The 23,687-nt window shown below is 33.3% G+C and overlaps 1 protein-coding gene across 2 annotated transcripts in view; it reads left to right on the top strand.

Moving 5' to 3' along the window:
• Nucleotides 1-23,687, top strand: part of LRP1 (LDL receptor protein 1) — a 47,213-nt gene that overhangs the window by 826 nt on the left and 22,700 nt on the right. For both annotated transcript variants that reach the window (XM_064355842.1, XM_008197095.3), the window contains exons 2-8: nt 6,277-6,909; nt 8,900-9,718; nt 11,646-12,581; nt 14,822-15,337; nt 15,694-15,989; nt 17,942-18,764; nt 22,696-23,286. In XM_064355842.1, coding sequence (XP_064211912.1) covers nt 6,277-6,909; nt 8,900-9,718; nt 11,646-12,581; nt 14,822-15,337; nt 15,694-15,989; nt 17,942-18,764; nt 22,696-23,286 — 4,614 coding nt within the window. The remainder of the gene's footprint in view (nt 1-6,276; nt 6,910-8,899; nt 9,719-11,645; nt 12,582-14,821; nt 15,338-15,693; nt 15,990-17,941; nt 18,765-22,695; nt 23,287-23,687) is intronic.

Genomic DNA, 23,687 nt, shown 5'->3' with positions numbered 1-23,687 from the left:
AATGAGTTGGTTTTAAAAAGAATTTTTGTTTCCTATAAATAGTAAAAAAGAGTCACTAATAATAATTAAGTGGATGATTAGGAAAATTTTTTTTTGGGTAACTGATTGCTGCACACAAATCTTATTGTGTTTTATTAGTTTAAAGATTTGTTTTGATGTCACTGAAGTATTTATCTTTTGGCCGGAGGTGAAACTTCGGATACCATGAATATTAATGTAATTACTGGCTTTGCAAAAACCTGCCGTCAGTTATTATTAGTATCATTTGTTGACGCGCGCAATTTTGAAGAAAATATCAATTTATCATAATTAACTTAATTAATAATGCTGCCGGTTTTGTGATCAATTAGATTGTTATTGGCTTGTCCGAATGACGAATGAAACGAAGGAACGCACTAAACGTATCATTTAATTCAATGATTGAATAATAAAAATACGCATTGGCGTAGCTTGATGTTTTTTCTTCCTCCGTCCGTTTGAGATTATTCAAGAGAGTTGCCTTTAATGGATTAATCTAATCAAAGGAAAGAGAAAATGATTTGATTAGTTGGGCGCCTTGACGTCAGCCTGTGCCGAACTTTAACTTGATTGATTAATTTTTTGCCGGATTGAATCAAACTTTTTTGTGCGACCAGCGGTTGTTCAAAGATTTACAACATCCTGCAAGTGGCATAAAATGTGTCGTTACCTCGATGCGGGTCCAATAAATATTCGTAATTAGTCTGTGGTTTATGGCAATTTAACGACAACATGGGCAATGATAATGATGAATTTTAAGACTGTGGGGATATTGATCTGTTTGCGAACATATGTCATTCGCACTCTGATTTACGACGGGCTATAAATAAATGCTGGGACGATAAATTCCAGAGAAATTCGAAAAATTGCCATCGACTGAAACAATGTAAGGAAGACATTAACCTGGCTACTTGTCCCAGCAACTTGCCAGATAACAGGCTTCAGTGTTGCGTGAAGGAAGATAAAACGGCACGCGATTGAATTCTGGAAGAACAAAAGGATAATTTTGTACTCTCATTAACCATTCTCTTGTTTCCATTTGTTTGGGGAAGTGCACGATTGTCTTAATCGAGTTTACCGCTAAGTTTCCATTCCGAGAAGGCAAAAGTTTCACTCGAGTGTTGTAATACACGAGAGGTGCATCAAAATGTCGTTAACGAGGCGTCGAAAGGCTTCAGCTTTGCTTAATCCCACTTGTAATCTCTATCGATGGAACTAACTCACTCAACCCTCCTTATGTAAAAAGTTCTTAATTTTTGGCAATGTTCTTGTTCAGTTTGCGGCTGAAATTTAATATATTTCGACCCTTATTACACTCCAGGGATTCTTGTATTCTATTTAAAACTGCGAAACGATACATTTTAAAGCACACAAACATCTCAAATTTACATTTCCAGCTTATTTTCGTTTGTTCTTTCTTGAAGCAATTAAGGAAAACGGAGCAGCTGTGTTGCACATTTCAGAATTGTGAGGAAATTCGCTCACAAGCACTTTAATTGTTTGATTTTTTGCATTTTTGCCATTACTTTGCGGATAATTGAAAATAAACTACGTGCTGTCTCATTTTATACAACATGACCATAAAAAAATTCTAGCATGGTAAATTTTACAGATTAAATACAAAAATGTAAAAGTTAACGAAATGTTATTGATAATTTCGTTTTGAAATAAATATATTTATTCAGTGCAAGTGTTTTTTTGACCTGACCTGACCTGGCCTAACCTTAAACTGTACAAAAATACCCACATCCACAGAACTTTTTTCCATGATTTTTTCAATTAAATATTTTCACTGCCGTCTGGCTGAAATAAATATTGACAAACGAACGTTATCACTGTTATCGTTGATTCTGGATGACGTAACAATAATTAGTTGCCTTTGCACCAAATTTCGAAAACACTCCAAACGATTGAAGTTCGATGCCAGTTCCCATTGACTTCTTAGAAAGCAAGCAGCGCAATTATTTCCGCCTCCGACCACGTGCCAGCTGGACTTACTAACGCAATAATAATGAACCACCAAAAATAGCAACCCACACATTTTTGACCAATTGAATTCAGGGACACTCTGTATTTTTAAACCAATTTTTCCGAACTGATTCACTCAGCAATCTAATGCAATAGTAATTGAATAATGTCGCCTTTGACCCCCTTATCTGACCAAATATTGACCCAATGGTGTTAATCTCGTGATTGTTGGGAATTTTTCTGGACTTGTCTTTTCAAATCGATTTTCACGATGTTCGTAAAACATGCCTGCAAAGATAATTAAAATGCCTCACAAAGCGATTGGTTTTTGGATCGACTGAGCGATAACCTTTAGGGTGATAAGGAGAGTTTTTGAATAACGGACGAATTAATTACCGGAATTAATTTTAATGCTGGCTTGACCTCTGATGAGAGGGAGTTTTTTCGATGGCTGGTATAGGAAGGAAATGGCCCCATTAAGCAGATTAAGATGGGTAATAAACAGACGTTACATGAACAGTACGAGAGTCCAAAAATGGGTTGGGTGGGTTTGTCTGTCGAAATAGCTATTTTGTTAATTTATTAGCTGGTCAAAGAGGGAGAGATTGCATAATTAGTGGGTGTATTGTTTAAACTGCACTTTTCACTCATCTGTGCACCTTTCTGAAAGGTTGTAATGACATGACGCATCACTGATGAAGTAATAGTTAATTACAGTCGCAATTATTTTTGTTTTGTTCGATTTTTAGCATTTTAAACACTTATTAACTCTTGTCACAGCACTCCTAAATGGTTAACTAATTAATAATTGTAGGTAGTTTGTGCTAAGAATGTTCTTCCTCACCGGCCATCGTTTTTTGTGTTATTACAGAAATTACCTCCACAGGCTGGGAAATTTTTTTTTGCTAAAAATTGTGATTGTGTATTTGAAATGAAAGCAATTAAATGAGTTGCAATGATTCATTTTGCTCATTTTTAATGCAATCGAGGTCATCAAAAACAAACAGTCGGGAATGCAAGGTGGAAATTTTTAATTTGGGAAGTTGTATGAAGGCTGTTTGTTACTCAATTTTTTTCGAAAGGAAAACTTAATCGGGAAACTTTTCACAAGAAAATTGATTACATATCCTTGTGTCCCGCAAGGTTACAACTATCTACGATTTTCTAAAAGCTTTTGCAATAGCTACACAAACCTACCTTAGTAAACACTGATAATTTTTTAATCAAATTTGTTGCTTGGTTCAAACTTATTTTTTTCAAAATTTTACAATTTTTGTGTAAACAAATATTTGCTTTAGCACTCTTGTTTACCCACTTAGTAGAGACAATATTATCGCAATGTTCTCCGTTCTTGTATTTTGCAGATTAACTAGCTGTTTCCAGTCACAATAATACAGTTATTATCGTTTTTCGCGACACGATTGTTACATTTTGCCTCAGTTTGGGCAAATTGCGTTGGTAATTTTCCGCGCACTTAAATATTTAAGTGAAAACTTTAACGTTTACAATGACTAAAATAAACCGCGTCAGGCGCTATTATTACCGCTTCAGCTGCGACTTTTTGCAAAAAAGCTCTCTTATTTATTGCCACTGCAAGGGCATGCCAGTAATGTAATATTTATTTTAATTAGTCATGTGGAAGCTTCTTTGTCTTGGATTTCAAGATCAATGCGGTTTTACGGGAGTAACATCCTGGCGAGTGTTTGTATATTTGTGAATCACGTGTTGACGGAAATTCGTACACAAGTGCGCGTTCAACGAACCATTTGGATTTTTTCATACTGAAAAAACAACAACAAACTTCCTTGTGACCTTTTCCATGCAAATCCCTCGTTTGGGATTCAGGCAGCATCTCGTTTGATTAAATTTCATTTGAATGCATCCGCTGCAAAAGAGGTGCTTATTAACGTCCGTACGCAAATTAGCGGCCTTGAACCCGTCTAATAATTCAGCCGAACTCGATTTGATCATTAAAGTTAGTTTACTTTCATTAAACACCTCCTTTGGATACGGATTGCCTGTGCATCTCACAGCGAGACGTCACAAAAGGTGATTTGATTAAGACAGAGGGGTCCAATGCTCCCCAGGGGGCAACGCTTTTATTAATTTATTTGTCTGTTAATTATCCACCAAACAAGTTTTGCCACCGAGTGTTTATTTGTACAAGGACGGGGTTTATCTTTGTTACTCCAGTTTCAAGTCAAACACATTTTTTTCTTCATCACATGTGTAATTTGTAAATAAATATTTGGTGCGTGGACCTAAATAAATAATTAAGAAAGTCGCGCCGTTTTGTTGGGTAGGCAACCCAATATACAATTGCCGTTTAATTTTGTCGCATTTTTTTTTATTCCAAATTTAAAATTTTGGCGTTTTTAAGAAATTGTCTTTGACTTGTAATATAATATTACTTGTCTTTTCGATGATACATGATTTGAATCAACTCGAATCAAATAACTTCGTAATTTATTTCTGCATTCTTGTATCAAGTCAGTTATGCAAACCATAAATCTTACCCAGTTCTCTTTTCTTCGACAGCACTTGGACAGATTAATGTCTCAATAAATCGTTAAAGTTGTCAGAAAACAATGTTCTAATCAACTTTTCAGAATGGAATACTCGTTACGTAATAATGCTAATAATGATAAAATACTTATGCCTTTTCCACACTCATTCACTTATTCTAAATAAGGCTTGGAGTTTTTGTGAAGACAACAAATATTTTGAATTTTTTGCAAAATGCATAATATTTTCTCCTAACTTGAAAAAAAAATAAAATAAAGAGTAAAATTTGACTTTCCTATTTTTTTACCAAGGCCTGGCATTTGGTTGGTTACTTTATCCATAATAGTCCACTACTTTCGACCAAACAGAAACCCGACATTTTATTTTTTACCCACTGTACTAAAATTTTGATAAAATCCTTGAAAGAGATAAAATTTACACAATTTTTTACCTAAAATAGGGACTTTTTTGCTTACTTGGAAAATTTTTGAAATAATAAAACTGTGTTTCTGCTTGAACACCGTACTATAACACCCGAAAATGCAAAAATGACACAATTTTTTTCGTACTTCGTAACCGAATTTTACAAAATGATTAGTGTCTCGCTGAAAAATGTTCAAAAAATACAAAAAATTGCTTTATTTTCAAACTAATTAGTGATTTTTTTATCTATTTGAACGAAATGTCACAAAAAATGAGATTTAAGCTTAAAAATAATGCACACATTTCTACAAAAAGACGAAAAATTTAATTTTTGTTTACTCATCATTTTTAGCGACTTTAGGGATTTTCGGGCGATTTTGCTTTTTAGGGAGAAATTTTGCAAAATAATTTAGTTCCTGATTTAAAAAATTACTTAGGCCCAGTTTCTAGAAACATTTAACGGAGAGATAATTTAAATCTCAGTTAAAGCATAGCAACGCCAACCAGATACGCACAGCTAACAGAGAGATAAAATTTAACTGAGGTTTAACCTCACCAGAAATTAGGTCAAAAAAGCTAAAAATAACATGATGTTTAACCTCATTTGCCGATTGTTTGGCATATTTTTCTAGAATTGCGTTTCTGGATGAAAAAAATTGCCAATTAAATGAAAACTTGAATGAATAACGTGATTTTTCAATTTGGTTTAACAACATTCCACGAGAAAAACGGATTTCTGTAGCAATCATTTTTTCAAAATTAAAAAAGCTGTTCTTGAACTAATGATTTGGCGGTTTATTGTAACGAACTTATACAATTAAAATTACAAAAAATACAAAAATTATACAATTTTTTAACCGAATTTTGCGAGCGCTTTTCTATAGAAACAAAAATTGCTTTATTTTCGAACTAGAAATTCTAGAAAAATACAAAAATTAATTTTTTTTTCTAATTTCTGGATTTCTGCATTATTTCTAAGTAGACCTGAAAGTGCGTTATGTTTGCTTGTTTTTTATGGAATTAGAGTTTTTTACTGTGAGAAACTGAATAAATTTAACTGAATAAAATTTTGACTGAACAATAAAGCAAAAAATTCCAAAATGTGGTCTGAATTTTCTGCCGATCTGTCGTCTATTTTGAGATTAATTTTCGAATAAAATAGAGTTATTTGGTGTTCCTGGACGAGGTGTTAATTGAATAGAATTTTGTAGCAACGTTTCGATTTTATTATGAAATTATCTTCAGGCCGTATTTCACTAATAAAGATAATACTATAGCGTAGTAACTATTAATAAATTAAAGATTTTTTGTTTTCCAACACCAAAATTTCATTATTTTGCAATTTTTTTTTCAATTTTTTAGCATCAACTTGCGACAGCGACCAGTTCCAATGCCTGGACGGCCCTTGCATTCCGTCCCATTGGCGTTGCGACGGCCAGCCAGACTGCGCCGACGGCAGCGACGAGCCCTTCGAGTGCATCCAGACCCAGACCTGCCGTCCAGAGCAATTCCAATGTGCCCTCACGCGAAAGTGCCTACCGTTGGGTTGGGTTTGCGACGAAGACCAGGACTGCGGGACCTCGACGACGCTGGGCGTCGACACCTCCGACGAGGACCCCAGCCAGTGCCACAAGGAGATCAAATGTCCCTGGAACCAGGCCAAGTGCGGCTTCGGCCCAGAATGCGCCCCAATCAAAAAGTTTTGTGATAAGCAGAGGGACTGTGTTAACGGAGGCGACGAATGGGATTTTTGCCGGAATTCGACGTTTAGCTGTGATAAATTGGTGTGCAGCTATGGGTGCAGACCCACAGGGGAGGGACCCAAGTGCTTCTGTCCCGAGGGACAGAGGCCCGAAGGGAGCAGGTGTGTGGATGCGGACGAATGCGAGCTGGACAACACTTGCGCTCAAGTGTGCAAAAATACAGTTGGGTCGTTTGAGTGCTCGTGCGTTTCGGGGTATGAGAAAAATGGGACGGATTGTGTCGCACTTAATGGTAAGTTAGTGGGGAAAAATCGGGGAAAAAATCGGTTTTTCTGACGAGCTTTAACAAGATTTTGGAAAATTCGGCGAGGAATTTCAAATTTTATTTATATTTATATTTTTATTTTTTATTTATATAAATATAATTTATATTTTTATAGTTATTTTATTTATAATACATTCAAATACGAGGAAATATTGACACTTTGAAATGGAAATGTTGCCATTTTCGACCTTTTAATTTAAAAATCTTTTATTTATTTTAACAATATACAGAATGAATCTGATAAGAATTATTTTCGTCTATCTCCTAAAAACTAATAGTCGCACAGAAATTAACGTTTGCTATTAAATACTTTATTATTTTTTCTATGCTTCTGGAATTTTTTACAATTTTTTTATACCTGTCCTTATAGTTAAATTAATTAATTAAAAATATTAAGATGAGCAAAATTATTTATTGTGTTATTTTAAAACTATGCAATTTTTTTGCAAAAAATTCTTTAACCATTTCTAGCATCAAAATTTTGTTTGTGTGAATTTTTAATTTTTCTTGGACTTTTTTTTTACGTTTTAATAAAATAATATTTGAGCTTAGCCTTAATTAATTGTTCATTAAATTAAACTTAACTTTAAGGAATGAAATTGTAGAAAAAAAGAATAATATAAAATAGTACGCGATTATTTGAATTTATAATAAGAGTGGGTTGTTTTTTTTGTGATTGATAAACTAGTGTAAACTGAAGGAAAAATAAATAAATATCATCATTCGAAACTTTATTATTTGACTCTTTACTTAAATTAATTATTATCATTGCAATCAGCGATTTTATACAAGTTAAAAAACTGATAAAATCTACTCTAATGACTGATGTATATAGAAATTTAATCCGCATTTAAATGCGTGATTAACTGACTACATGACCAAATTGAAGCAATTTGGTTGGTCCATTTACGTTGTTAACTTTTAACAACGAATTAAATTTTAACAAAGCTTTTTTTTATTAAAATAATCACATGGTATTTAACAGCAATCGTTGAATTGTGTGTTTGTGGGTTTTTGGAGAAATTATAAAAATGTACTTTTTGTAGACTCATCTTACAGAAAAATTGCTTACTAAAGTCATAAGGTATTTCAGAAAAATATAAAAAAATCTTCGTTTATTTCACTCAAGTCTTGTGTAAAAATCTGTAGAATTTTTCTCATTTATTTGATTTCAAAATCACTGTTTATTTTTTGCTTTTTGTACCTTTTATAGAAAAAAATTGTTTCCCTCAGTCATATAGTCTTGGAGTAAAAATTGTCAGTAACAAGATTTAACAATTTTTTTAGTTTTTTCTAAGTGTAAGCTACTTCAGTTCACTGCGATTTTAGTTTTGCTGTTATATAAGGTGATCGAAAAAAAGTTTACGATAATATATGAATAAAATCTGTAGAAGCAATAGAAATAATATCATTTGTGTTTTTCTACGAAACTTTTTTTTATGTTTTAGAGTTGTATCAGTTTTATATCCTTTATTAAAATTATTATTTTTTAGAAACTTGATTTCTAAAAATGCCCCTGAATGTATACTTTTTTTCTACTTCTATATTTTAATTAAATTTATTAAATGTTTGTTACTTACACTTTAATGATATTTATTACGATATAAGTTTTTATCTTATCACAAAAAAAATAGTGTATGGAGTTCGCATTTTTTGGATATTTCGATTTTTCATACTTGTGTCTCTTTAACAAATAAAAAACTGACAATATTCCAGAAACTACAATAGTTTTACTAGAATTTTTTTTCAATTTTTGTTATAATTTGGCAAATGCGATCTGGGTTAAGGTAACTAAGAAAATACAAATGCTCACTGAAAAAAAATCACCGAATTTTTTTCCCGACTAGAGAAAGTAAAATAAGGAGAATCATATAAATGGGAAGAAAAGTCAATTTTGTTATTTTTTATATGAATTTTAAAGTGTTTTTTTTTGTAATGTTAAAAATTGTATATTCAGTTCCTCCAGCCCTGGACGCCTCGATCGTCTTCTCAACGCAGGCGGAAATCGCGCGTTTGAAGCTCTCAGGCGAAGCCTGGTCCTCAAACTCCTCCCTCCAGCTCCTCAACAGCACAGCTTTGGAGTTTGTCTTCAACAACCACTCAATTTGCTACGTCCATCACAACTTCTCCAAAGCGTCGCTAGTTTGCGTCAACATCGACGATTTCTCGCAAAAAACCGAACTAAAAACCCAATCCACTTTGCTCGAATTTGAATCCGTCCAACAAATGGCAATGGATTGGGTGTCTCGTAATTGGTACTTTTTGGACGACCAGCGGGAGATTTTCCTGGTTTGTTCCGAACGTTTGGAGTGGTGTAACATTTTGATAGAGAACGATTTGAGCAAGCCCAGAGCTCTGGCTTTGGACCCGACTCGGGGGTACATGTTTTTCACCAAATGGGGGCACTCCCCGCCCATGGTGGAGCGGTGTAAGATGGACGGGAGCGAGCGCAAGGCTGTGGTGAACCACAAGATCGTGTACCCGTATGGGGTGACTGTTGATTATCCCACGCAGCATATTTATTGGGTTGATACGTATCTGGATTTTGTTGAGAGAGTTGATTACGACGGGAAGGACAGGAAGACGATTATGAGGGGACTTAAGGTGCAAAATTTGTACGGGATCAGCGTTTTTCAACGGAAGTTGTATCTGTCGTCATGGTATAGCAACGATATCATCGAGTTGGATAAGTTTACCATGAAGGAGAAGATTCTGGTGCAGAATATCAGCAGGCCGTTCAATGTGCTGGTGTACCATCGGCAGAGGCAACCAGTGGGTAAGTGTAAAAAAATTTTCAAAATTGTTAATAAAATTATTAAGTTAATTAAAATTTAACTAATTCACTAAAAAATGCAGAAATGTTGAGCTTTGACTAAAATTTTTACTAGAAACATGCGAAAAAAATCGCAAAACGATGAAGAAATAAACAAATGTAGGACAGGAAGTTGGAGAGAATTTATTTTTTAACAAGTTTGTGACACAGCACTATGAATAAAATGTAGCAAAAGATTTTACTGTAGTTTTAACTTTCTTCTAGATAAAATATAAATTACGTGTATTTTTTGCTTTTAATAAATACTTTAAATTTATTCATTTCTTCAACAGTTAGGCTCTAAAGAAGTTTAATGATGCTTTTGTAGGCCTTTTTGTAGGAAATTTAAATCTCTACAACTTACTTTTTTTCATTTTTTGTAGCTTGGAAATTATGGGCTATCAATTTTTACAATAGACTTGACACTGCATTATTTTTGTTTGTTTCGAATTTGACGATTTTTTTGGGTAATTTTTGCCAATAAGTTTTGTAAAATAATTAATTGCTTGGTCCAAAAAATTACTTAGACGTTCGAAAAAGTTGAAAAGAACTCTACGTTTAATCAAATTTGGCGATTATTTGTACAGTTTAGTGTTTATTCACGAAATTTTACGATTTCCATAGCAAAAGCGTACTTTAAAAGCAAAAACTTGCTCTGTTTCTGAACTTATTTGGTGATTTGGCGGTTTATTGACCCAATGACCCAAAACGCTCGAAAAAAGCAAAAATAACACTATTTTTGACCCAATACAGCGATTTTTTTCCACTTTTTCAACTGAATTTTGCAATATAATTTAAAGCCGGACAAAGTATAAAAATCCCTTGAAACATTTAATGCAAAAAATGCTTTGTTTCTAAATTTATTTGGTAATTTGTTTGTCCATTGTAATAAATCTTCGGCGCTCTTTCGTACTTTTTAACCAAATTTTATGAAATGATTGAGTACTTGGCTGTAAAGCCTCCTTAAATACTCAAAAGTAGAAAAATAGAAATGAAAATAAAATAAAATGGAAATAAAAAATAGAATAAAAATTTGAAAAATAAAAAAATTACATTTTTTTACTTTATATTGAGGTTTTTCGAGATTTAAAACTTGAAATTTGGTCTGAAAAACATGTTATTTTTGCCTTCAGCATTTTTCTCCGAAAAAAAAAAAAAAAAATGGAAACTTTCGCCACTGCAAGCAGAAAATCGCTGAATTAGTGAATGTGTGTGTCAGTGAGTTTGTTTGGATAATTTTTGACAAAAAAATTCGCAAAATAATTGAGTGCATGTCTAAAAAAACTGCTTAAAGGTTCGAAAAAGTTAAAAACAACCTAATGTTCCTCCAGGTTCCAGGATTGTTTGGTGTATTTCTGACAATATTACGCAAAATAATTGCTGTTTTTGAACTTATGTGGTGGTCTATTGTGACATTTCAACAAATTTTTGTTTTTCTGCAAAAATAACACCATTTTTGACTTCATTTGGTGTTCCTTTTTGTACTTAAAAAATTAGCGACGTAATTGAGTGCTTGGATATAAAAACGTTCTGAAACACTCTCAAAAATGCAAAAATTTGCGTCATTTTCGAACTAATTTAGTGATTTTTAGGTGCAGTTTAAGAAGATCTTGCTAAAAACTATCATGAGATGTTATTTTGTACTTTCTTCATAATTCTTGTTTTTTTGTGTATATACTTAAAATTGCAGTGAGAAAAACAAAAATAAAAAATGGTCTTGGCTTTAAGGATTTTTTTTGAGAAGACGAATTTAATTTTTTTTTTTGTAAAGAGCTTCTTGATACTTTTTGTTGTTGGTGCTCCAAAGCTCAGTCATTTACCTATTAAAAAAATCTGCCTTTAACTCTAGTTAATGTCTTTGTATTTTAATCTTAAAATATTATTTGAACAGTTCCTCATCCTTGCAACTCTCACTCCGACTGTTCGCATCTTTGCATCTCCAACTGGAAGCGCGACATCGCCGTGAAAAAGTGTCTCTGCGCTGCCGGTTACCAAATGACCGAAAACAACCAATGTGTAGTGAAACCAAGCCAAAGATACCTCTTATTGGCCAAAGGCAAACCAGCCTCAATCAAAGGAATCGAATTGGACAGCAACAAAGAAACAATGATCCCTATCACCGGAATCAACCAACCAATGGCAATAGACTACGACGTCAAAACCGGCACTATTATCTACTCCGACAGCCACCGAAAAGTAATCGAAGGCGCGAAAATCAACGACTCCTCGCACAAAACCATCTTCCAGAAAAACGTCCGCAGATGCGACGGCCTGGCCTTCGACTGGATGTCGCGCAACGTCTACTGGACGGACGAAGAAATGGGCAGTATCGGCGTTTTCAAGTTGGCCAACTCCAGCCAAAACCGAATTTTGCTGCAAGACGCTTTCTACAACCCTTTGTCCATAGTGCTAGATCCAGGCCGGGGTGTGATGTATTGGGCCGATTGGTCGAGTATTTACCCCAACAAAGGGAGGATCCACGTGGTTAATATGGACGGAAAAAATTTGAAAGATTTCGTGGAAGTTAACATAGACTGGCCGAGTGGTCTCACGATTGATTTCGTCGAGAAACGGTTGTATTGGAGCGACCGACATTTGCGTAAAATCGAAAGTGTCGATTTTAACGGAGTTAACAGGAGAGTCGAGTTGGCGAAAGTGATGGAAACTCCGTTCGGATTGGCCTTAGGGCCGGGGAAAACTTTGTATTTTACTGAATTTACCAAAGGGACTGTTATGGCGTATAATAATAAGACAGGGTTTCGGCAGTTGGATCAAAGCAATCCGCCGATTTTTGATATCAAGCTTTATGATGCGACGGCTCAGCAAGGTAAGTTTTTCATTTTTTTGCTGCATTGAATATTTTTTCTACAATCTTTTTGTTGTTTTTGTTTAATGTTTATATTATGTGTGCGAAACTTACACAAACGTGGCATTTTGGGCATAATTTACCAACTGCTGGCTAAAAAATGAGCTAGTACGTTAGTTAACGGCAAAACAATGTCATTATTTAATTCAGTGATTTTTCCGGCAGGTTCAAAGAACTTTGAAAGAGATAAAAATGTCTGTAGACAGATAAATGTCTACATTTTTTTAGATATAGGTATTACCGTCTGCAAAAGGAGTAAACAACCATTTTTGACGCAATTTGGCGAAAAACCTGATAAAAATACTCAAAAATGTAAAAATTGTATTGTTTTTAGTTCAATAAAGTCTCACAAAAATGATTTTTAAGCTAAAAATGTGCTTAATTTCGAGGAAGTGTCCCAATTTAGTAATTTTTCTGACGAAGTTGTAGTGATTTTCAACTCGAAACCTCAAAATCAAACCTGAAAATGCTAATTATTTTCACGATTTTTTGGGTTTCACAATAAATTTTGTAAAAAATTTAGTATCTGGTCTAAATAACTACTTAAACGTTCAAAAAAGCTAAAAATAACTTTATCTTTAATCAAATTCGGGGATTATTTGGCACATTTTCGACGAAATTACGCAAAATAATTGCATTTCTGGTAAAAAAAATTATTAATAAAATACGGACATGAATGAATAACATGATTTTTTACATAACTTAGTGACTTTTGTGTTTCGTTTAACAAAATTTCAGAAAAAAAGGACATTTCTTTAAAATACAAAAAAATGTTTTAGTTCTCAACTTATTCAGCGTTTTTTTCTTTTTTTTTAACCGAATTTTTTGATATAATTAAGTGTCTGTCTATAAAAAAATCTAATAAATGCAAAAATTGCTTCATTTTCGATCGAATTTTTCGGTCCAGTTTAATGAAACTGCAAAAAAATTCTAGGAAAAAGTAGACAAAAATTATTTATTGTTTTTCAGCGGGAAACAAAAAAAATTCAACACTTAAGCAGAAAATTATCAAATTAGTTAAAAAAATTTACAATGTAACTGAGTTCTTGGCCTAAAAATCTGCTTAAACATTTAAAAAAGTAAAAAATAACTGAACGTTTAATGAAATTTGGTGATCATTTTAACAATACTACTGTATTTCGCAAAATAATTGCATTTCTGAATGAAAATCTTGCCCATAAAATGTAAATACAAATGAATTCCGTAATTTTCTACACAACTAAGAAATTTTCCAATTTTACGAGAAATTTTTTTATAGTAGAAGGCTGTTTAAAAATTGCTCTGTTTCTGCAAAAATAACAGAGAAATGACCTTTTACGGGTTTTTTCTACTTAAAAAAATTGATAAAATAATTGAGTGCCTTGATGTAAAAACGTCCTGAAACACTGAAAAATGCTTTATTTTAGAAGCAATTTAGTAATTTTTCGACTCAGTTTAATAAGATCTTGTAAAAAACTGAGTTTTTAGCTTAAAACCTTGTTTAAAGTTTATAAAAACACAAAAAATACTCCACTTTTTACCTAATTTCGAGATTTTTTAGGCGAATTCAGTGCTTTTCAACGGGAAATTTGTAAAATTCGGAAAAGTCAAGCCTCAAAATTAGACATGAAAATGTGTTATTTTTGCTTGCTTTCGTGAAATCTGCAAGAAACTAAATAAATTTACCACAGCAAAGCAGAAAATTACTAAATTGAAGATTTTTTGGGTAATTTTTTTCAAAAAATTGAAAAGCAATTCAGTGCTTGGCTTAAAAAGTTAAACATTACATATTTATCCTATCTCGGTGTTAATTTGCGTTTTTGTCGAAATTATCGGAAAACGTGCTAATAGGACACAAACAACCAGGAATGAGTAATCATTTTGGACACGTAGTAATTTTTTTAAGCTCGTTTAGCGAAACTGTGCGATAAAAACAGCATTTTCATAACAAACAACAACTTTTCTGATAAAAAAATATGTTGCAACTCTCGAAATGGCCAAAAATAGTTAATTTCGACAAAAGACACCATATTCTTGCGTTGACAACAGTTGTTTAAAAATTATCAAGGAGAGACTAAATAAAAACTTGGGCTTGAATGCTTGAACGTTTGTTTTGTCCAAATTGTTCAATTAAATGACAAATCCTGGTCATAGTTATAGGAAAAATTTGTTCAAAAGTTGAAAATTTTGGCAAGCTTGTACACTTTTTAATCAATTTCCAGGCGAGAACGAATGCACCAAGAACACACCAGATTGCCCCGAATTGTGCCTCCCGACGCCCTCGGACCCCGTGTGCGAGTGCTCCAGTGGCTACAAAAACGTCAACAAGACGTGCGTGCGAGATGTGGCCCCAAATCAAGCGTTCAGTGTTTGCGGCCCTCACGATTTCCAGTGTAAAAATTTGAAATGTATTCCGTATCAGCAGACTTGCGACCGTATAGATAACTGTGGGGACCAATCCGATGAAGCTCTAGGTCCTGACGGTCCTTGCAAGGATGTCATTTGTCCGGCCAATCAAATCAAATGCGATAATCAGACTTGCATCTCCAAGTATTGGGCTTGCGATGGAGAGCAAGATTGCGTTGACGGAAGCGACGAAGATGAGAAACGGTGTTCGGAAGTTTGCTCAGCGGCTCAGTTCAAGTGTGCGGTGTCGAAACGGTGCATCCCCTCGGTGTGGAAGTGCGATAATGTGGCGGATTGTGGGCCCGAAGATATGAGCGATGAGGCCGATTGTGGTGAGTTGCAATTTTTTGAGACATTTATAATTTTTTTGCGAGTTTTGTCCAAGAACCGGCCGCCAGGAGCCACAGAATTGTACCTCATTGATAAGCAATTTATATACAATTGCCGGAAAAAAGCAGTTTTTTTATATAGCAGATATTGAACTATTTCTTTAACAATTTTTTGAGTAGATAAAATAGCACTTTAACCGCAAAATGTGTTATACACGACGATAAAGATTGTCCGTCTACTCTTGAACTTAACCTTTTACTCTTTAGCCTCTTGTATAAGAATTACCTATTATTTTAACCTGGCTGTTGAATAACGATAAATTTTTGTTTAATTGTGTTTTTTGTGTGTATTTTTGCAGTGAAAAAGCAGTGCGAAGTGAACGAATTCACGTGTGCGAATGGCCGTTGCATTTCGCAAGTTTTGTATTGTGACGGTGTTGATGACTGTAAGGACAGTTCGGATGAAATCAACTGCACTGAGTGTCAAGTCACGGAGTTTTTCTGTCCAAGTACTGCGACTTGTCTTCCAAATAGTAAGAAATGTGACGGACAGATTGATTGTAACGGAGGATACGATGAATATGAGTGTAACGAAAATCTGAACTGTGGGAAAACGGAGTTCAAATGCGCCAACAATTTGGAGTGCATCCCAGAGGTAATACTGTTTTCCTTTTTTGTTAACTATTGCCGGACAATATTTTATTTATTTTTGGTGAATTTGTAAAAAATGCATCGAGAAATTGGGACGAACTTTGTGTTGTTTTTTTCATGCCTTTAAGTAGGTTTTTAAGCTCAAAATTAAGGTTTTTTGAATTACACTATGGACGTAATACTACTTTGTCTTTTTTTAACGTTATAACTTTTTTCTCGGCAATCATAACGCAAAATTTTGCTCAGAAATTTTTTGAAATGGGTCAAAATTGGTGTAATTTTTGCTTTTCCCGAGTGTTTTTAGCTGGTGTTTAGGTAATTATTTGCGAAATTTCGTCACAATTAATTGACAATCTACCGAATAAGTTTAAAAATAGGGCAATCGTGCCATTTTTGAACATGTTTTTTCTATGAAATCCCATTTTTTTCATGGAATGTTTGATAAAGTGAATTAAAAAATTACTAAATTCTGTAGAAAGTAACGCTGTTTATTTTTGCATTTTATTGGCACATTTTTGATCTATAAACGCAATAATTTTTTAAAAAATATGCTAAATAATTTCTGAATTTTAGCTTTTTCGAACGTTTTAGCAACTTTAGGCCAGACAATCAATTATCTGCAAAAATTTTGTCAAAAAATTACACAGAAATCTGCAAATTTTTTCGTTAAAAAAATTCGTTTGAATAATTAGTAATGGTGTAAAAACGATGTTGTAATTGTTGCCACTTTTTAAGGGGTTTGAGCACTTTTTTAATCTTAGAATTCATTTTTTTGAGATTTTGTTTCAAAAATCATCAAATTGGTTCGAAAATGGAGCAATCTTTGAATGTTTCGAGTGTTTTGGGCGTTTCTGGGCCACTTAATTGTTTCACCAAATTTAGTTTGTAAAACTAAAAAGATACAAGAAAATGCAAAAGAACCAAAAAATGCCGAATAAGGTCGGAAATACTATTTTTTTTGCCTTTTTTTGAATGTTTTTTAGTATGTCGTTTAGGCGGAAACGTAAGTAATTATATTCTCTTTTTGATGGAAAGTGGTGTAAATTGTATTTTTTTACGAGTTTTACAATGATTTTAAGCTTCAAAGTTTGTTTTTTCGCGACATTTCGCTAAACCGAGCGCAAAAATCACTAAATCTTAGAAACATTGTTGAGAGCAATATTTTCTCAAAATTGAAAAATGAAAAATTACTAATTCGAATATGAAGCAATTTTTTTCGTTCTTTGAGTGTTTATGCAAGTAAAATTTTGTTAAACCAGACTGAAAAATCACTATAAATTGGATCGAAAATAGCATTATTTTATTGTTTGCAATGTTTTATTCGGAAAAAATGCCAAATTGGGTCGAAATTAGTTACCTTTTCGGGCTTCTAGGCACGTTTTTAACCTTTCACTCGATTATTTTGCCAAATTTAATTAAAAATTGCCTGAAAATCGCCGCATTTTGAGACGAAAATTGTGTTATTTTTGACTTGTTTGAATACTTGGCCTAAAAAATCAGTGTATATTTTTTGACTTTAGAATCTTTTTCTTACATTTTTTTAATTTTGATACATAATTCTCTTTTATTCATTGTTTTGTCATTGTAGTCAGAAATTTTTTTAATAAACCAGACTGAAAAATTTTTCAGTTGCGTTGAAAATAGTGTTTTTTTTATTGTTTTTGCGTTTATTAACACATCGTTCACTTAGAAATCAGTGTTTTCTTCAAAAATATCCGAAAAATATCCGGAAAACGGTCGAAAATTGTCTTATTTTTGCATTTTTCGATCGTGTAGCTATGTTTTTCATTCAGGTACTCAATCATTTCGCAAGAATTATACAAGAGTCGCCAAATTGTGACAAAATGTTTGTTTTGTTTGAGCACCTGAGCTAGTTTATTTCATATTTTTAAACTGGTGACACTGTTGGAAGCAAAAAAAAAGTAAACAGGAAAAATCTTTGATTTTTTTTTCTAGTCTTATGTTTGCGACGGCGACCTGGACTGTCTCGACGCCAGCGACGAGAAACACTGCAACAAAACCGCCCACCACAACACCACATCCCCAGCCACCTCGCCAACATGCCACCACCCGTCCCGCTTTTGCGACAACTCCACCAAATGCATAACCGTCGACCACTTATGCGACAACATCGCCGATTGTTCCGACGGTTCGGACGAAGGTGGCCGTTGTTCCGAACAACTTTGCGACCTCCGACTCGATTGCTCCCACTACTGTCACAACGCCCCCGAAGGCCTGATCTGCTCCTGCCCCCCTGATTTGCACCTCCAACCCGACCGAATTCACTGCTCCAAAGCGCACCCTTGCGACACCTGGGGCGTCTGCTCACAGAAATGCATCGCAGTGGGCGAACGCTACAAATGCGGCTGTTTCAAAGGCTACGTCCTCGAATCGGATCGCTTCACGTGCAAGAGCACAAGTGGCGCCACCCCGTATGTGATTTTCAGTAATCGGCATGAATTGAAAGCAGTGGAGTTGGTTACTTTCAACGTCAAGTCGTTTATTTCAAGTTTGAAGAATACGATTGCTTTGGATTTTTATTACACGAAGAATGCGAATATGGTGTTTTGGACCGATGTTATTGACGATAAAATCTACAGAGGGACAGTTGTTGGTGGTTCTTTGAGTAATATAGAAGTTGTGGTGCAGACAGGACTTTCAACGGCTGAAGGCCTTGCTGTTGACTGGATTGGTGAAAATTTGTATTGGGTTGAAAGCAATCTTGACCAGATCGAGGTGGCTAAACTTGATGGTCGATTCCGGCGAACGCTTGTGGCAGGTGAGTGTTACGAACAAGAATCATCCTCAATTTTTTAATTGATGTTGAAGGAAAATTAGATTTTTGTCATCTTACACCAAACATGATTTTTTTTCGCAAAGTTGCAATCGATATTTTTGAACGAAATTTTGGGAGCTAATAGCCACTGTACAGTTTTATGATTGTGCAAAATATCATTTAAAAAAATAGTCGGGTTCGGAAGATACGAATTTTTATATGTAAGTTGAGGGAAAATTAGATTATTGCCTCCTCATACAATTTTTTTTCAGATTGTTATAGCTAATATTTTTTAACGATATTTTGGGAACTAATAGACATTATCTCGAATTATAACTGAACAAAACTTCATTGTTGAAATAGATCAGGTTTGAAAGATATAAATTTTTGAATTGAAGTTAAAGGAAAATTAGATTTTTGCCATCTTACACCAAACATGAATTTTTTTCGCAAAGTTCCGATGGATATTTTTGAACGAAGTTTTGGGAGCTAATAGCCATTGTACAGTTATATAATTGTGCAAAACATCATTTAAAAAAATAGTCGGGTTCGGAAGTTACGAATTTTTATATGTAAGTTGAGGGAAAATTAGATTATTGCCTCCTCACACAATTTTTTTTCAGATTGTTCTAGCTAATATTTTTTAACGATATTTTGGGAACTAATAGACATTATCTCGAACTATAACTGAACAAAACTTCATTGTTGAAATAGATCAGGTTTGAAAGATATAAATTTTTGAATTGAAGTTAAAGGAAAATTAGATTTTTGCCATCTTACACCAAACATGAATTTTTTTCGCAAAGTTCCGATCGATATTTTCGAACGAAGTTTTGGGAGCTAATAGCCATTGTACAGTTATATAATTGTGCAAAACATCATTTAAAAAAATTGTCGGGTTCGGAAGTTACGAATTTTTATATGTAAGTTGAGGAAAAATTAGATTATTGCCTCCTCACACAATTTTTTTTCAGATTGTTATAGCTAATATTTTTTAACGATATTTTGGGAACTAATAGACATTATGTCGGATTATGACTGTACAAAACTTCATTGTTGAAATAGATCAGGTTTGAAAGATATAAATTTTTGAATTGAAGTTTAAGGAAAATTTGATTTTTGCAAGTTTAAACCAAACATGAATTTTTTCCGCACAGTTGCGATCGACATTTTCAAACGAAATTTTGGGAGCTAATAGCCATTGTACGGTTATATAATTGTGCAAAATATCATTTAAAAAAATAGTCGGGTTTGTAAGATACGAATTTTTAAATGTAAGTTGAGAGAAAATTAGTTTATTGCCTCCTCACACATTTTTTTTCAGATTGTTATAGCTAATATTTTTTAACGATATTTTGGGAACTAATAGACATTATCTCGGACTATAATTGTACAAAACTTCATTGTTGAAGTAGATCAGGTTTGAAAGATATAAATTTTTGAATTGAAGTTGAAGGAAAGTTAGATTTTTGCCATCTTACACCAAACATTATTTTTTTTCGCAAAGTTGCGATCGATATTTTCGAACGAAATTTTGGGAGCTAATAGCCATTGCATAGTTATATAATTGTGCAAAATATTATTTAATAAAATAATTCGATTTGGAAAATATGAATTTTTAAATGTAAGTTGAGGGAAAATTAGATTATTGCCTCACACAATTTTTTTTTTTAGATTGTTGTAGCTAATATTTTTTAACGATATTTTGGGAACTAATAGACATTATCTCGGACTATAACTGTACAAAACTTCATTTTTGAAATAGATCAGGTTTGAAAGATATAAATTTTTGAATTGAAGTTAAAGGAAAATTAGATTTTTGCCATCTTACACCAAACATGAATTTTTTTCGCAAGGTTGCAATCGATATTTTCGAACGAAATTTTGGGAGCTAATAGCCATTGTACGGTTATATAATTGTGCAAAACATCATTTAAAAAAATAGTCGGGTTCGGAAGATACGAATTTTTATATGTAAGTTGAGGAAAAATTAGATTATTGCCTCCTCACACAATTTTTTTTCAGATTGTTGTAGCTAATATTTTTTAACGATATTTTGGGAACTAATAGACATTATCTCGGACTATAACTGTACAAAACTTCATATTTGAAATAGATCAGGTTTGAAAGATATAAATTTTTGAATTGAAGTTAAAGGAAAATTAGATTTTTGCCATCTTACACCAAACATGAATTTTTTTCGCAAAGTTCCGATCGATATTTTCGAACGAAGTTTTGGGAGCAAATAGCCATTGTACAGTTATATAATTGTGCAAAACATCATTTAAAAAAATAGTCGGGTTCGGAAGTTACGAATTTTTATATGTAAGTTGAGGAAAAATTAGATTATTGCCTCCTCACACAATTTTTTTTTCTGATTGTTGTAGCTAATATTTGTTAACAATATTTTGGGAACTCATAGACATTATCTCGGACTATAATTGTACAAAACTTCATTGTTGAAGTAGATCAGGTTTGAAAGATATAAATTTTTGAATTGAAGTTGAAGGAAAGTTAGATTTTTGCCATCTTACACCAAACATGATTTTTTTTCGCAAAGTTGCGATCGATATTTTCGAACGAAATTTTGGGAGCTAATAGCCATTGCATAGTTATATAATTGTGCAAAATATTATTTAATAAAATAATTCGATTTGGAAAATATGAATTTTTAAATGTAAGTTGAGGGAAAATTAGATTATTGCCTCACACAATTTTTTTTTTTAGATTGTTGTAGCTAATATTTTTTAACGATATTTTGGGAACTAATAGACATTATGTCGGATTATGACTGTACAAAACTTCATTGTTGAAATAGATCAGGTTTGAAAGATATAAATTTTTGAATTGAAGTTGAAGGAAAATTAGATTTTTGCCATCTTACACCAAACATGAATTTTTTTCGCAAGGTTGCAATCGATATTTTCGAACAAAATTTTGGCAGCTAATAGCCATTGTACAGTTATATAATTGTGCAAAATATCATTAAAAAAATAGTCGGGTATGTAAGATACGATTTTTTAAATGTAAGTTGAGGGAAAATTAGTTTATTGCCTCCCCACAATTTTTTTTTTTCAGATTGTTGTAGCTAATATTTTTTAGCGATATTTTGGGAACTAATAGATATTATCTCGGACTATAACTATACAAAACTTCATTGTTGAAATAGATCAGGTTTCAAAGATATAAATTTTTGAATTGAAGTTGAAGGAAAATTACATTTTTGCCATCTTACACCAAACATGAATTTTTTTCGCAAAGTTGCAATCGATATTTTCGACCGAAATTTTGGGAGCTAATAGCCATTGTACAGTTATATAATTGTGCAAAATATAATTTAAAAAAATAGTCGGCTTCGTAAGATACGAATTTTTAAATATAAGTTGAGGGAAAATTAGATTATTGCCTCCTCAAGCAATTTTTTTTCAGATTGTTATAGCTAATATTTTTTAACGATATTTTGGGAACTAATAGACATTATGTCGGATTATGACTGTACAAAACTTCATTGTTGAAATACATCAGGTTTGATAGATATAGATTTTTGAATTGAAGTTGAAGGAAAATTAGATTTTTGCCATCTTACACCAAACATGAATTTTTTTCGCAAAGTTGCAATCGATATTTTCGAACGAAATTTTGGTAGCTAATAGCCATTGTACAGTTATATAATTGTGCAAAATATCATTTAAAAAAATAGTCGGGTTCGGATGATATGAATTTTTAAATTTAAGTAAACAGAAAAAAATCTCTCAAGAATACCAAGTTTTAAAAAACTCTAATTTAGACAGTAAACAAAATTCAAGAATGCCGTTGTGGCTTTACTTAAACCTTTTTATTATGTACAAACTGGCAAATTTTCATTTAAAAATTTGAATCAAAACATGGTCAAAAACTTGGTTTTTGAAATAACCAAAAATTTACTTACTTCCAGGTGAGATGGAAAGTCCACGTGCAGTAGCAGTGGACCCACGTGATGGTTATCTCTTCTGGACCGATTGGGACAACAATGCGCCTAGGATTGAGCGCTGCTCTTTGGCTGGACTAGACCGGGAAATAGTTGTGAGAGTTGATAAAATTGCAGATGCCGGTTGGCCCAATGGTCTAACACTTGATTACGTTCTGAGACGCATTTATTGGATTGACGCTCGTTCTGACTCCATCCACACGACTAAATACGACGGTAGTGAGCACCATGAAGTTATGCGAAATCACGAGACGCTCTCGCATCCGTTCGCCATAGCGCTGTTTGAGAATTACGTCTATTGGACGGATTGGAGGACGAATAGTGTGGTTAGGGCGAATAAGTTTACAGGGGGCGATGTTGCGGTAATTCAAAGGACGTTGACGCAACCGTTTGATATACAGATTATGCATCCGGCGCGGCAGCCGAGAGATGGGCCTAATCCGTGTGGGGTTAATAATGGGGGCTGTTCGCACTTGTGTCTGCTGCACACGAATCGGACGTACAGGTGTGATTGTCCGCATGTGATGAGGTTGAGTGCCGATAATAAGACTTGTGTGGGTAAGTTAGAGGAATTGGGCGGCAAGTTTGCAAAAACAACTATTTTTTAATGACGATTTTAAGTGATTTGATGGTTTAAAGCTCATCACATTGATTAGTTTGATTAATTTTTACATAATTACGTTCAAATTATTCTGCGATTGTTTATAATGTTGAGATATCCAAGGTGATTTTAAAAAAATTACAGAAATTATCAAATTTCTGTAGTAGTGCGAATTTTGTAACAATTTTTTGTTACAAACTGTTAAAACTGTTTTTTTTTAATTTCGACATTGTCTTGATTGTTTTAGTAATTATTACCTAAGTTCAGTAAGTGTCTCAATACAAAATGTTATAAATTTATTAAAATAAGCGAAGCTAACGCCTCCCAAATTTAATTTTGCACGTTTTTATTTGTTAAA

The sequence above is a fragment of the Tribolium castaneum genome, chromosome 3 (genome assembly GCF_031307605.1).
Source record: "Tribolium castaneum strain GA2 chromosome 3, icTriCast1.1, whole genome shotgun sequence".
Lineage (NCBI taxonomy): Eukaryota > Metazoa > Arthropoda > Insecta > Coleoptera > Tenebrionidae > Tribolium > Tribolium castaneum.
Note: the sequence above shows the minus strand (reverse complement) of the source record. Positions and strands in the feature narration are given on the sequence as shown.